Source organism: Vigna unguiculata, chromosome 6 (genome assembly GCF_037176805.1).
Source record: "Vigna unguiculata cultivar grain cowpea cultivar isolate G323 ecotype 2 chromosome 6, ASM3717680v1, whole genome shotgun sequence".
Classification (NCBI taxonomy): Eukaryota; Viridiplantae; Streptophyta; class Magnoliopsida; order Fabales; family Fabaceae; genus Vigna; species Vigna unguiculata.
The window spans coordinates 36175627-36191402 of record NC_140797.1 but is presented as its reverse complement, the minus strand read 5'-3'; the positions used below and the strand labels follow the sequence as shown (position 1 = coordinate 36191402).

The following is a 15776-nucleotide window of genomic DNA, read 5'->3' as shown; positions in this document are numbered from 1 at the left end:
TGCATCTTTTATGATGATCAGAGAGTATGAACTAGTGGAGAAGTTTAAAGACATGCAACTACATGTAGTATCAGGAGAAGATGTCATTAAATGTAGTCACTTGACTATATCTAGTGATTTCCTTGTTTTGGTAAAAGAGAAGTAGTTAACACATACCAAGTTGTAGAAAATAATGGGGTTGCTTGGATTTGAGAAAGTTGAGGATTTTGTGATGGGTCAGATGAGTGTTGAAATTTAAAGGCAGAGTTTGCATACTAGAGGATACAAGGTTGAAGAGTATAGTTCTTAAGGAAGGGCATAAGAGTCGCCTTAGCATTCCTATTAGCATGACTAAAATGTATCATGATTTGAAGGAGTCCTTTTTGTGGTGAGGCATCAAGTAGGATGTAGCTCAGTTTGTAACAACTTGTTTGACTTGTCAGAAGGCAAAAGCCGAACATTAGAGGCTAGAAGGAATGTTACAGCAGTTGGAGATACTAGTGTGAAAATGGGATAACATTGCTATGGACTTTATTACCCATCTGCCACGGTCTGTTAAAGGTCATGATGTCATCTAAATGATCGTAGACCGGTTGACCGAGTGCTCATTTTCTAGTAGTGAATATGAGGATGTTTATGGCCAAGTTGGCATAATTGTACATCAAGAAGATAATGAGGTTGCATAGGGTACCTTTGAGCATCGTGTTAGATCATCCACGGTTCACTTCTAGATTTTGGCTCCATTTGAATCTATGTCTACTTATAACCATTGAATTAACAAGATAGAAAAATTATTTGTTGAATTGCCTATTTTATTATATAAATAAATTGGTTCCGTAGCTCAGTTGGTTAGAGCGTTGGTCTTATGAGCCGAAGGTCGCGAGTTCGAGCCTCGTCGGAACCATAAGTTGCCATTATAAGTGTTAGGTGTTTCTTATTATAAGCAGCTATTATGGATTTTTAAAATTTTTTAATTAAGAAAAATCCTATTTGTCAAGTCATCATCGTGTCATGTGTTAGTCCTATTTTTTTTAATATTAGAACTAAATTGATCGGAAAAAAACATCATGGACTAAATTATTATCTTAACCTTAAAATATTTACATAATCAAAAGTTATGTAAGAATATAATCAATTTTTTTTTTTTGATATTTTGTTGAAAGTTTAATATACTAATTTTTTTTCACTATTTTTAACTTTTTATATTTCGTTTTTGGTACTTTTCCTTTATTCCTCGACTCTTAAACATTTCTATCCTTGAAACAAATTTGGTGCAAAAACATCTTACTGTTGCAGGTGGCATCAAATTGTTTCATGGCAGAGATTAAGTGGGCTGAGTCACAATTGAATCTTAGTGTTTGGGCTTGTGTTACACTCTTAAGTAAAAAGAGTTGCATCTTGACTAATGGTTATACCTTTTGACCTAGTGGTAAAAGTTCAATCCTAATAATTGATATTAGAACCAAGATCATGAGTTCAATTTCTAGAGTAATTTTTAAGGGGATATTGTTTGTACAATTCTCCTATGGTAAGTACTCGATCCTAACACTTACATGATCAATCGAACAAACATAATAAAATAATAATAATAATAATAATAATAATAATAATAATAATAATAATAATAATAATAATAATAATAACATTAAAAAAAATCTATATTTCTATTTAATCACTGTGATAATAATTTTGTTTCCAGAAAAAAATATTATAAAATTGTATTAAAAAAGAAAGAAATGTTGATGAATAAATATGTAGTCAATGAACATTAGTATTAGTAGTTCCTCAACTACAACAAATTAATTAATCCCCATGTCATGCCATGCCGCATCCATTCACCAAATTTCTAAATAGCCCCACATGCCCATATATAATATATAACACTGGATAATTTTCTCACCAATGCGTCTTTTTTATAATTTTATCTGATGATATATTTATTTTATTTTTAATTTACATTAAATCATCAAGCCTTGAAAATGTTTAATATTTAAATGATGCATTCATATAATATTCCATGATAATGTAAAAATCATCAACTGCATTTAAATCTTTCATAAAACATACATTGCTAAAAAACAAAAATTGTTATTTGATATTAATGTTCAATTGCAGTGAAAATAAGTTGAATTGTACGTTATTTAAAACCCAATTATTAAATAAACCAGCTCGTTTTTAAATAAACTACATCTAATTTTATTCAATTAAATCCATGTCACATGTGAATTTGAAAGAGCTGAGAATGGCTACACAGATATAAAGGAGTGGCGAAGGAGATAAGAGTTTATTTTCTATAAAAATTTACTTTATGTAATATATATTGAAGTGGCGAAAACCTAAAAAAAGAGTTGTTGTTTAATTATGGGATTAAATATGCATTTTGTCTCTTAACGTTAAGTGAATTTTGGAATTATTTTATTTCAAAACTTTGAATAAATTTAGTCTTTCATCTTTCGAAATTCGTGAATTTAGTACTTTTAATTAATTTTTATTAGGTTTATTTTATGTTTCGTACGCATTTAAGATTTTATTTAAGTTGTTTATACGGTTTGACACATTTTTGTATTTTTGCTTTAATGTTAAGTCAATTATTATTATAAAACGTGCTTGAAATATCAAATAAACTTAACAAAATATGATTAAAAAGACTAAATTTACGTATTTTGATAATAAAAAATTAAATTGGTTCAAAATCTCAAAATAGACTAATCCTAAAATTTACTGAAAATGAAGAAACTAAAAACATATTTAACTCTTTACTTATATTTCATTTTTTTCAAGGCAGAATAGAAGATAGTATTTTTTCTACCTGGTAAATGCTCACAACCACCTCACACGGGACTCACGGGTCGGTCGGGTCGGGTCGGGTGTTCATGTCCCATTTTCTCAGGCCAACCACTACCTCCTCCTTTCATCTTACACTATTAATTTCCAATCTAACTTTCTAACCAAACTCTCTCACCCTTCATCTTATTTCACTGTTCTCTCTCTTTCTCTTTCTCTGACCAAACATGGCCTCTCAGCAACAACACTTAATCCAATTGCACTTTGACGACAATGCTTCAACATTTGTTCACTCCTATGGCCAAAGCTTCTTCTTGTTGCTCCTCTTCTTCGCTGTTCTCATCTTTGTTCCTTCGCTCTTCTTCTGCATCCACCTCTGTCGCCGCTGTTTCTCACGTCATGGAAGGTCCACGGCAACCACAGTGGTCTCTCCCCTGCCTGATCTTCAGTGTGTTGGAATTGAGCTAACAAACAACATCATGGTTGGTTTTGAGAAGGAAGAATGTTGCATATGTTTGAGTCTTTTCCAAGGTAATGAAAAGTTGAAGGTGCTGATTCAATGTGAACATGTCTTTCATTCTCATTGCTTGGACTTGTGGCTCACTACACACCCTAGTTGCCCTCTCTGCAGGGCCTCTCTGCATCTTAGACAAAATCTTACCAAATAATAATATCTCCTCTCACTTCTTTCTTACATTCATGCTTCTAATGTTATTATTATTATTTTTATTAATTTATATATGATATATAATGAAAGGCTATTAATTTTTTTAATCAATATATAATGTAGAGATTAGTTGATATTACAAAAACATAGAGTTGGTAGAACATAAAATGATGTTTATTTACTTATGTTTTAAGCCTACTTAACTAACACTTAGTAACAGAAGAAGAGATACTGCTAAAAAAAATTCATATTTTCTGTTAATTTTGTTTTAAATTTTTTATTCGTAGAAAATATTTATAAGTTTTGTTGTGAAAAAAAAATTGCAGGAGATTGCTGTCAATTTTTTTGCAAAATATTTTATATAAAATATTTTTCGTTACAAATTTTATAGAAAATACTTGCGAATTTTATAATTTTGTAGAAAATAATTATACAGAAAAAATTACTTGTCAATTAAAATTATTAGAAAAAGTACTAGGAAAAAGTTTTTCTTGTAAATTTTTTTAATAAATTTGCAAGATAATTCTTATGTAATATGAGATTTGCAAGATAATTCTTATGTAATATGAGATTTTTTAGTAATGATAGAAGTGTAGAGAGAATAGTATGTAAGGTGATAAAAATATGACAGTGAGGTAGTTTAATTGAACTATAGGACTTGTTTCATATGAAGTTTCATAATATAAATTAGTTTTTTAACAAATTAAAATTAATTTATACTCGTAAATTAAAAATAAAAGTAAAAGGAAACTATAAAATAAAATTGTTACCGAAATCATTTTAACTAAATTATAAAGAATTAGTTCTCTTTCTGTTCTTTGGATAAATATCTGTTCAAACCTAACCCTTTTTTTCTCATTAAAGAAACCCCGTATCTTATGTGAGGTAGTAGGGACACGATTTATATATTTTCTTAGTCTGCATTTATATATTTATCGTGACTAGCTGTGAAGTGCACGAGGAAATGCTCTCTTTTTTTTTTTCTTAATGAAATCCCTCTTTATGAAAGACTAACTTAAAATATATGGACCTACTAAAGCCTAGTGTTTGGTAGAAAAGACAGAATGGATAAAATAAAGAATCAATACTAAAAAGTAAGAAGTAAACTAAAAAAGATAAAATAAAAGAATAATCATAAAACTTACTATTTTTTAATTTTTCTACTAAATAAATAAATTTACACGCTAAAACTATTGAATAATTTTAAGAAGTTATTTCAAATAACTAAAAATTGAATTTTTCAAGTTAGTAAAATTATTCATTGTTGAGGACAAAAAATATTTACGTCCATAAAATCAAGTTAGGTCAGATAGAAGGTCGAGATTACACGATTTAGACAAAAGGTTGAGACAAGTCTGCTCGAGTCAAACGATGACCCAAAAATCGAGAAGGGCTCGAGCTGATGATCGAGCGAAGTCGGTTCAAGCTAAAGGTCGAGTCTAGCTGGTCTAGGCCGAAGGTCGAGCCTAGCCAGCCTGAGCCGAAGGTCAAGCCGACTCGGGCTGAAGGTCGAGTCGAGTCAAGTCGTCCTAGGTCGAAGGTTTAGCCAAATAAGCTTGGGCCGAAGTCGAGTTGTGTTGGCCTGGCCCAAAGTCCAGTTGTGTCAACCTGGATCGAAGTCGAGCTCAGTCCCCACGAATCGAAGGTCGATCCAACTCACCTAAGACTCAAAGATAGAATTGAGTTTGTCTTAAAATATAAATTAAATTATTTTGTCCAAATAAAAAAAATTGAAATATAAAATATGTTCATCACTCAATCCAAACAAACTTTTTAAGAAATGAAATAAATTCAATTATAAATAATTCAAATATTATGTATTTCAATTCTTGAAATTTTTGAAATCATTCACCCAAACACAAGATTAAGATATTTTAAACTTAGTTAATTATATTTTTTTTATTATTCATTAATACAATCCATATATCATATTTCTCACATTTAAACCGTTTATTATTATCAATTTGATCATCACATATGCATAATTGTAAAATCTAAAACGTATAAATTTATCAAGTACAACTATTAGAACCTTAGACCTTAACTAACAATAACATATTACCCAATTTACTTATTTTGTTTCCATGTGTTAACATTATTAAGATAGAAAAAAAGGTGTCAGAATCCTTTATTTTGTTTACATAGCATTAATAATGACATCAAATAAACAATATTAGAAAACAACTACCTGATATGATTTTACTTATTGTACTCATCTACCAATAAATGGTGGTCCTAATTCTCAATTAATAATTAAATAGTGTTTGGTTCGGTTCGTGATGATCATTTTGATTCACAATTTTGAAGAAAAGTATGTAGTAACAATATGCATATTTTATAATAGTGTGGTGATACAAACATTTGAAACATACCCATTTCTTCAATTTCTCTTATCCATAAAACATGTTTTCATGTCTAATTGTATGTTATTGTTAGAATTTGTAATGTTATTGTTTCCTTCATTTTTTTGGTTTGAATGAAAAATCCACTGCTAAATTTTATAATTAGAATATTTAGATAAACTCGTTCTTATAAAAATAAGTAGTTTACAAATTTTTAAAAAAGAACGACTTTTATCACAATTAAAATTAGTTCATAAACAAATTATAAAATAAAATTTGAGAAAATTTATAAGATAATTTGTAGAAATTATCTTTATATAAGTTGATTTTAACTTTTTGAGAAGCCTATTAAATTTTTTTTTAAGTTTTTTTGAAAAAAATAAAAAGTATATTAAAAGAAACATGTGAAAAAACTGTAAAGAGTGAGTATTTGATAATGGAACTAAAAGTAATTAACAGATGAATCTTTTACACTCTTTTGTAGAGGTTAGCATTATCTCTCTTCAAACACTTAATTTTATTTTTACTTATACAACTTCATCATTTCTCTTTATAATTTCAAGATTAAGGCTCATTCTTATAATTTCTTCGTGCACCCTCAAATTTTCAAAAAATTTGGGAACAAGCTTTCTTGAATTTCCAGAATAAGATTTTTGAAATAAAATTTTCAAAACAAAATTTTCAGAAGAATGCATGAAATATATTTTAAGAAAAGCATTTTGGAATAGGATTTCCATAATAAACTTTTTGAAACGCATATAATGCTATGAGTTTTCTGGAATGCATGGAATGAGCTTTTTTGAGAATCAGCTATTTTTTGTGTTTTCTCTCTTCTGCAACGTTCTTCCTCTCTGTTTCATCTTTGGCAGAGATGATGATGGAAGCAACCACGGTAATGACGACAACAACAGTTGCTTGATGCAATGATGAAGGGTAATTTAGTTATTTTCACTAGTGTGGAGTGCAGTTAATAATTATGGGACTGCGTGAAGCATTAATTAGGTTAATTAATAGTTATAGTGAAACAAAATGTTAGGCCCAGCCCAAAGTTGCTTATCATGCTTGGATGTAACATTAAAAAATAAAACTAAAATGTAGGTTGTGTCACAAAAAGGGACAACTTTTTCAAAACGATGTCTTTTATTTTATTTATCTCTTTAGCTAACAACTGATGTGTTAGGGTTATCATTTCTCTTTCTTTTGCAAAGTTTGGAGACAAAGGTCACAAGAGAAAGAGAAAGTCTGAATGTTTTAAATTTGTGTAAAAGGTTATGTAAGCACATGTATGACTTGTCATGCACCATTTACCTAATTTATGACATGAAATAAGTTATACAGGAAGTAATTTATAAATCTATTAATTATAAGAAAATTTTCTTATATCAGTTTCTTTAAAAGCTTATTTTCAAATTAATGATATGTTAATTTTAGATTTCAGAGAAACATATATATTTTCTTTTTTTATTTAATTTTTTTTTTATTATAAGAGTCTTTAAAGAAATATTGTATCCTAGTGAGATATATCATGTCGATTTATTTAGATTATACTACAATATATAAAATAAATTAAAAAAAATGAAATATCTTTAAATGAGTAAACTTATCTAACTCGAACTTGTGAATTGGATCAAATTATAAAATACCTTATTTTAAACCCAATTTGTATTAAATCTTATCGTATAACTCATTACTTAATTAGGTGTTTAACATAGGTTAAGTGACAACATCAAATAACAATTATTAGGGACACAATACAAGTTTAGATTATGAAAATAAATGTTACATATCGATGTAAAAAATAAATAACAACTTCATATTATGGAAGAATGAAATCAAAGAAAAGTATTTATCCCAAAATAAAATTTATTTATTTAAGCAAAAGAAGTTAAAGATATATAAAAACAAAAAGAAGAGTTCAAATTAAAACACAACCATGTTGAGTAAAGATTTTGTCCTATCCCCTCTACTAGATAATAAAAATACACCGTACTAATATTTTAAATATTTTTTTAAAAATACACTGTACTAATATTTTAAATATTTTTTTAATATATTTTAAAATATTAGAAATTAGTGATAATTAGTGTATTATGAAAGTACAGTCGAGAAATAAAAAAAAAAACAAGAAAAAAAAACAAGCAGAAAACTCAAATTCAACACGTTACAAAATTAAAAGTATATTAAAACCTATATTTCAATATTTAAAACACGTAGCTATCAAAGGGGAAAAGCATGGGCACAACAAGCCAACTATGAATCTATACAGCAAATTCTGTTCTCTGTACGCAGTATTGACTAAACATTTTTTCTCTGGGTCAGGCCAAGGTCTGCATTAAATAGCTTCAACCAGACATCATTTTTAATGGGTTCACTTCTACAGTTTCTTTGACCCACTCCACCCTTCCCTTCATGCACAACTATTCAAACAAATCAAACATTCATAACAAATCATGAAAAAACTTGTACAGTGCACACAGTTGTCTGGATAGAAATGAGAGTACATTTTTTTACATTATTCATCAATCCCTTTGCTTAACACACAATGACAAGGTTACTATTATGACTAATTACTCATAATTAAATCCAAGACGAAATTATCTGAACTAATTTGGTTTAAATTGTTGAATATAAGACTGTGTGATGGACCCACACCGTATTGGTTTTCTGCAACCGAGAGCCACATTTTCTGGACAGAAAACAACACATCTAAAGTTTTGAGGACAATCAAATGCTGATAAAAGGTATATATATCATGAAGTGTGACTGCCCAATTCAACAGAGTTAAGTGCTTAGTTATTAAGTACTGTGTTTTTGTCTTTTTCCTTTGGATTATGCACCTACCCTAGTGCTAACCCTTGTTACTTTCCTACTCTACTATGTTCAAAAGAAGCAATAGAGTGTGGTTGCTACTTTCTAGCTGCATTGCTCTTTAAATACAATCCTGCATAAAGTCATGCTCATAGATTGTCATGGATTTGGTCTAAGCAAAAAGATTTCTTAAGCAGTGAAAGTTAACTGGCCTGTGATGTAAGCATGCAGGTACTACCAACCCACTCAACTTAACCCAATGAAAATTAAAATTGAAAGCTCTAAATAACTTAGTTATCAATATGATATGAGGACAATGTTCCTAACATGCTCTTAATGGCATTCAATAACCTATCTAATAGTATAACACAGTGAAATGCAGGAAAAAGAAACTTTTGACAGCTTCAAGGCTTTAGAATAATTTCTGAGAGGGATGAAACAGAGAAACCTGTACAGAAGCGTAGTTGATGATGCTCATTTCATGGTAAATCGTGTAGAATATACATCTCATCAAGCATGTGATTAGTTAATTTACATTAATTTGCCGATGGGAAAACCTTGCCGAGCATTCTCTCCAAAGAGCATCCAAAAAACGAGGAAGAAGTTTCTGACACAGAAACACTTGTTCTTGCTCCTCCATTGCCGTGCTCACTTTCTCTAGTCTCATCAGAACCAGCATCAACCACAATCTCAAAATCAGAACCACCATGATCTCTTGAAGACACAACCTGAGAAGAATCGCTCTCAACAACATTTGCTACAATGGGGGCTCTACAAATGGGACAATTAGAGTGCGAACTCAACCACATGTCGATGCACTCCACATGAAAACCATGGCCACACTTTGGCAAGCACCTTCCCACTTCACCACCCTCAAAGGCACTCAAACAAATCACACATTCAAGTTCTTCATCTTCTTTGGCCTTGTTGTTGTGCTCATAGATGAAGAGAGGAATTGCTCTAATGGTGGAAGAATCCAGGCCTTTGGTTGAGAGGGGGGAGGGGTCTTCTATGTTGAAGCTGTGGAACTGGTGGAACCTTGCCGGGCCAAGGACGTCGGAGACGGTGACCGTCGTTCGGCGGCGGCGGCGTCGACGGCGGGCGTGTGCCTGAGCCTGTGCCTGAGCAAGGAACCATCTGGCATAGAGGTGGAGAAGGAGGACAAAGAGGATGACAAGGAGAAGGGAAATGATGGCTGCAAGCATGATGTTACTGTTGTCTGAGAAGATGTTCTGAAACATTTGGGTCAACGTGTTGGGTGACTCAGGTTGGGTTGGCATTGTGAAGAGTGGCCAAAAGGGTGTTTGGTTTTGGCTCAAAGGTTTGGACTTGAAGGGTTTTATTAGTAGGGTGTGGGTGCCTTAGATTCCTGGTGGGTGTTTGTTTTTTCTGCGCATTTATTTCAGATACATCCTGTAACATATTTTTGTTCAAAAACTATCTCAGATAATTTTGAGGATATGTTAATTATAATGTAATTACTGAGATGAGACCATTCAGATTTTGAAAAAGCACTAAACTAATTTTACAAACTCAATCTGCAGAATAAAGTTGATGCAACCTTAATTAATATGACAGTTCTAGATAGAAAAATGTGCATAATAGAGTAGATTGGGGGCGTAGTTGGTGTGTTTTGTTTGTGTCATGTGAAAGTGATTACGTGAGAGTGAAGTTAGTTTTGTGTGATGGAATAAATTAGGGGTGTTGCCTCTTGCATATGATACACTTGCGTGTAGTGGTTAGCAACAAATTTGTGTGTAGTGATGCATTAGATTGTTGTATAGATTGAACTCGAAAGGGGTGTTGTTGAAGTCAAAGAAGAATCCCTATATCCGAGGATGAGAGAGTGATGTGATGAGAAAAAGGTGCAGAAATGAAGGACTCGTGAAGGCGACGGCAGCAGAAAGAAGGTGGTTGAAGTTTATTATATTCATGTGGAGCAGTGTACTCTTCTGAATAGTTTATGCAGCACAGGTTTTTGTAGACTATGGTTTCGGTGGAGCCATTTTTTTAATTATCCTTGCAAAAAGTCATCTATTGGTGATGAAAATTTGTAAGTATTTTAATGAGTTTTTGGTGTGATAGAATGGACCGTACGTAATTTCACTAATGTGGCGAATTTAGGGGATCCCAAGGCAGACCCGGGGCATATAATTCCGAGTCATGATTCTTGAGGTTCTTGCAAAATGTTGCACCAAACCCGAAGTACACCAAGGAACGGTAACATTGCTTCAACCATTATTTTCTTACAAACAAAATGAATGAACTCGTCTTGAATTATTTGGAATACATGAATCCTCATGTAATAGGGAAAATTTGATGGAAACATAAGGGGACGTGTTTTTTTATTAGAATTGGGGTTTAGGTGCCTTGGAAATTTAAGTGTGAGTTTAGATTTTACAATGAAAAAGAAGATTCGTAAATTTACTGTTTTAAGATTTTGGGTTAAGAATGATATTAATAATTTATGTATAGGTTGAATTCATGTTTCATTGATGTCAAATGATCCAATATGAACGGAATTGAGAAGTATTTTTTTTCTACACTTTGCAACCAAAACTAAATGACAAAAACAACAACAGTGGATATCTTTGCATAGATTCCACCATGCTTCCGACCACCGTTTTAGACATGCCATATGCTGTGTGTGTGAATGTTCATATTCATTCACAAGGGCTCGTGAACTCTGACGTACCCCAAACTGCCACCATGTAATTATTGTATCATGTAAAGAGGGACCTATGGCCTCTTCCCATGCACTTCAAAATTATTGCACCTTTTCCTCTTTAACTTCACTTCTTTTTTCTTATTTCATCATCACTCTACGATCATACGTGCTTTTCATTTAGTTTTTATACGTATACTGCATTGTTAGTATTAATGAGTTCTTGATTTCTATCTGAATACACTCAGTTAAAAATGTGATTTGAACTCTATTTCTAAATAACATAAGATTATTGAATGTGTGGAAAAATTGTTGTTAAAAAAAAGAAAACTAAAAAATCCACCAAGAGAGATAGAGAAAAGTAGCTAAAGAAGTTAAGCTCCAATAAAAAAACACATAATGATTTGTAAAGTAATTATTAAAAATTTAATTCAAAATGGGTTAGGTGTGAGGTTGTGTTCTGACAGTGGGATGGGAATGAGTTGAAGAATTCATTGATGGGAGGAGGCAACAGAGAAGTCAAGATGTAGGTAATAATCATGTCTTTGTCTCTCTCCACAGGATCTTCTTACATAACAGAGGTGCCAAAGTTGGAGAGAAGAGAAATATGATAGGTGCGAAATAAAATATAATGAGTAAAATTAGCGACATTTAATTAAATAAAAATAGATAAGACATAAGTTAAAATAATGTTTGATAGATTAGATTTAACAAAACTCGTAATGATGAGAGTGTTAGGTAAATCAAATATTTGATTAATTAGACAATTAAATATTACGACCGTTAGAAATAAGAGACTTATGCAAATACAATTATGGTTTATATAAATTTTCTTTTATATATATAATATTGTTTTATGAATGAAAATACATTAGAATAATCAAGAGTCAACACCGACTTTCTCTACAATATAGGAATTAGTATATTATTGGTTTTATTGACTAAATTTTGATGGTATTTCATAATCAAAATAAATTGGAGAAACCTTACTCTATAACTTGTGTTGTTATGACTCATGGATATTCATAGTAGCATCCAACAGGTAAAACCGCTTCAAATACCAAAACAAAAAATATGAAGAGTCATTTTGTTATTAGATTTGTGACCAAATCAAGTATATCTAAATTTGCTCTTAATCTTTTTATTGTTACTAGGGATAGTGATTAAATAATCGATACAACATTCAAAAGGTAAAATTGCTCCAAATACCAAAACAAAAAATATGAAGAGTCATACATTTATTGTTATTAGATTTGTGACCAAGTCAAGTATATCTAATTTGTTTTTAATCTTTTTATTGTTACTAAGAATAATGATTAGATAATCAATACAGCTGCTACTGGTCATATGACTTGTGATCCCCACATGATTACTTTTCTTTTCTCTTAGAAGTTCTAAAATTGTTATTATTAATGTCATTGGAGTCTCGTCTCCTATTGAAGGTGTTAGTATCATGTCACTTTCACCTTTTTATCAATACTTGATGTCTTATTTGTTCCTACTTGAAATTGTAACCTTCTATATGCCAGTAAATTAACTAAGTCACACTCTTGTGTTGCTACTTTTATCTCACCCATTGTGTTTTTTAAAACATATTACCAAGGAGAAGATTGATAGTGGTATGGTAAACACATTGAAGATCTTGAAAATGTTTCACAATAAACCCATCAAATTGCATTGACTCACCTTGCAAGTGAAATATACAAGATAAAAACAAAAAGAAAATTTGACTATGGCACATAAAGTTGGGACATTCATCCTTTAGTTATCTAAAGAAATTATTTTCATCATTATTTTTCATCAATGCAATATTTTAGATTTTAGTTTTAAAACTTGTGTGTTGGCAAATAAGGACGGCTTAAGAGTTTGGGAGGTCTAAAGTAAACTTAAAAAATGAGGCCTTTTATTTAAAATTTATTTTTTGAACTTTTTTTTATGCAAAATTATTTATTAAATAGTCATAATTAATTTTATTTAACATTTCTTTTTCAATAGATAATGGTTTATCTTAAATAAATTTTTATTATCTTTCGGTTCACTGAACTTGTTAACATTATCCTAATCACTAATTACTTCTCTTTCTCTATTGTTGCTCTCACCTATATCTATATTGTTATTATCTTGTTGATTCAAAGAGCACCCACATGTATTTTCTAATTCATTTTTCTTAACTATTTTTATAAATTTATTCATAGCTCGTTTTTGTTATACAATTAATGCCTCAATTCTTATCCTTTTTTAGATTTCTGAATAGTCTGATTCAAATTTTCTATGAATACTCCACAGGGGTGAAAATGAGACAAATATTGGGTTTGGGTATGGGGACGATGATGAATTTTTTTCTCTAAGAATTGTACTCATCCCCACCCCGATGCCATCCCTAGTTACTAGTTGATTATGATGCACTGATACTTCAATTTTAGTCACGTATATGTGTCCAATACTTTAGGATATTTTACCGATAGTTATAAATAAAATAAAATATTTAATCTATAAATGAGTAACACTTTTATGATGATAATGATTTATAATTTTTTATATTAAAAATTTCAATACATGTGATTTTAATTTGGATTCACACAATAACAATAATATATTTATCATGTTTTTAATAATTATTGTATACTTTTCGATATGCATGTATATTTAACAGATATATGTCATATCTTGTGCATCATAAAACCCATATAAAAAATAGCAATCTGAAAAAAAAATATTTATAGATTTTTAAAATGAAATATAAATAAAAAGTTTAATTGTATTTTAAGTCCTTAATAGATATGAGAATACTCAATTGAATCCGTACTAAACTTTTGTGATATATTTAGTATTTAATAAATTTATATTTTTCAATTGAGTCACCGCTATTAAATACAATATATGTTATTTTATGACAATTACATCATTTTTTTTTCTAATATTGAAAGAGAAAGCGCATTTGAAAATGTTAGTGAGTATAAAAATTATTGAGAGAAAATAAAAAATTATACAATAAAAAAGTTTTTTTTAATTAAATAAAAAATAAAATTAATATTTTTAGGTCACTATCAAATGAATAATCAAAATTGAGAATTCTACATTTTTAACGCCAAATATAAAATAAATAACAAATATAAATATTAAATTAATATAAATAATCAAATATGTATTTTATAAAATTAATTCATGGAAATTAAAGTTTACATTTCTACCATAAATAATACGCCATTTAAATAAAACCACACAAATGAAAGTAAATATAATTAATATGTAATAATAATAAAAATATATCTTGAAATTCTAAATAAACTTAAAATATGAAAAATTATTATATATAACACCTATATATACAAACGTCTTTAAATACAAGTTCATACGTCTTCCCTAATAAAATTATTATAATCACAATGAAACTAAAATATTAAACTCTTAAAAAAGATATATATGACGCCAAAGACCACACATTTTATATATATATATATATATATATATATATATATATATATATATATATATATATATATATATATTACTAAAGACTTAAAAGTAGCAATTGATGACAATGCTATAAATAACAAAAAGATAAATAGGTCCATAAAAACATCTACATTAACAAAATACAACATATGTTAACCTCAAAAATATCCTAAAAGTATTATTTAGGCTGTCTTTATACGTCAAGATGAATTTGAGAGATTAAATTTAAATAAATTTAAAGAAAAAAAAAAGAAGAAGAAGGAAACGTGAAATTGTTTGAATTAAAGAAAATATAGTAAAAAAGAAAGGATGTGATAGATTAAAAATATTTTAATTAAAAAAATGAAAAATTATAATCTTCATTATTATTATTATTATATTATTATTATTATTATTATTAAAAATTAAATTTATTTAAAAATTAAATTTATCCACTTTGCAAATAAAGAAAGTTAAAAAAAAAATCAATTTTTGCAAAATTTTTGTCTTCTTATGATAACTTTATCTTGAAAGAGTATATATGCACAAATCTATATGCTGAAACAAACTTATGATAAAATAACGTAATCCATATTTCTACTATATTTAATCCATGATAAGCGACTAAATATATAAAAATAAAGTCTAATCAACCACTGATTTAAAACCATTTAAAAATTGCAAAGTACTTTAATTAAAATTAACAACAAAATCATGTTGTTCACTTTACATTTACTTCATTTACATAGTTTACAGGAGACAAATTCATATTAAAAGAATAGTGAATGATATGCAAAACTGGGAACGATACTGTATTAAAAGGACCAAAGGTTAAGATGGAGAAGTTCGAAACGAGAGCACTTTTAGAATAAGAAATTAAGAAAAATGAAATAAACTTCTACACTTATAAACTAATTTTACATAATATTTTTTAATTATTATTCTTAATTTATATATACATTATTTTTAACTTGTAAAGAAATTTATTAAGATATTATCATCTTATTTTATTTTATTATTGATTTATAGATATATTCTTAACTTATTTATTGATATAATTATGGTTATATTCATAAATATTATTTGATGAGTACTT

The 15776-nt window shown here is 29.1% G+C and overlaps 1 protein-coding gene and 1 non-coding gene across 2 annotated transcripts; one reads left to right on the top strand and one right to left on the bottom strand.

Annotated features, from left to right (window-relative positions):
* Positions 1–809: 809 nt before the first annotated feature.
* On the top strand, positions 810–883 carry TRNAI-UAU (transfer RNA isoleucine (anticodon UAU)). The gene has a single exon. It is a non-coding gene; the product is annotated as a tRNA-Ile (tRNA).
* Positions 884–9029: 8146 nt separating this feature from the next.
* Positions 9030–10196, bottom strand: ATL63 (TOXICOS EN LEVADURA 63). The gene has a single exon (XM_028075912.2). It carries the CDS (start codon positions 9858–9860, stop codon positions 9117–9119), a length of 744 nt encoding a protein of 247 aa, XP_027931713.1. The 5' UTR covers positions 9861–10196; the 3' UTR covers positions 9030–9116.
* Positions 10197–15776: the final 5580 nt, after the last annotated feature.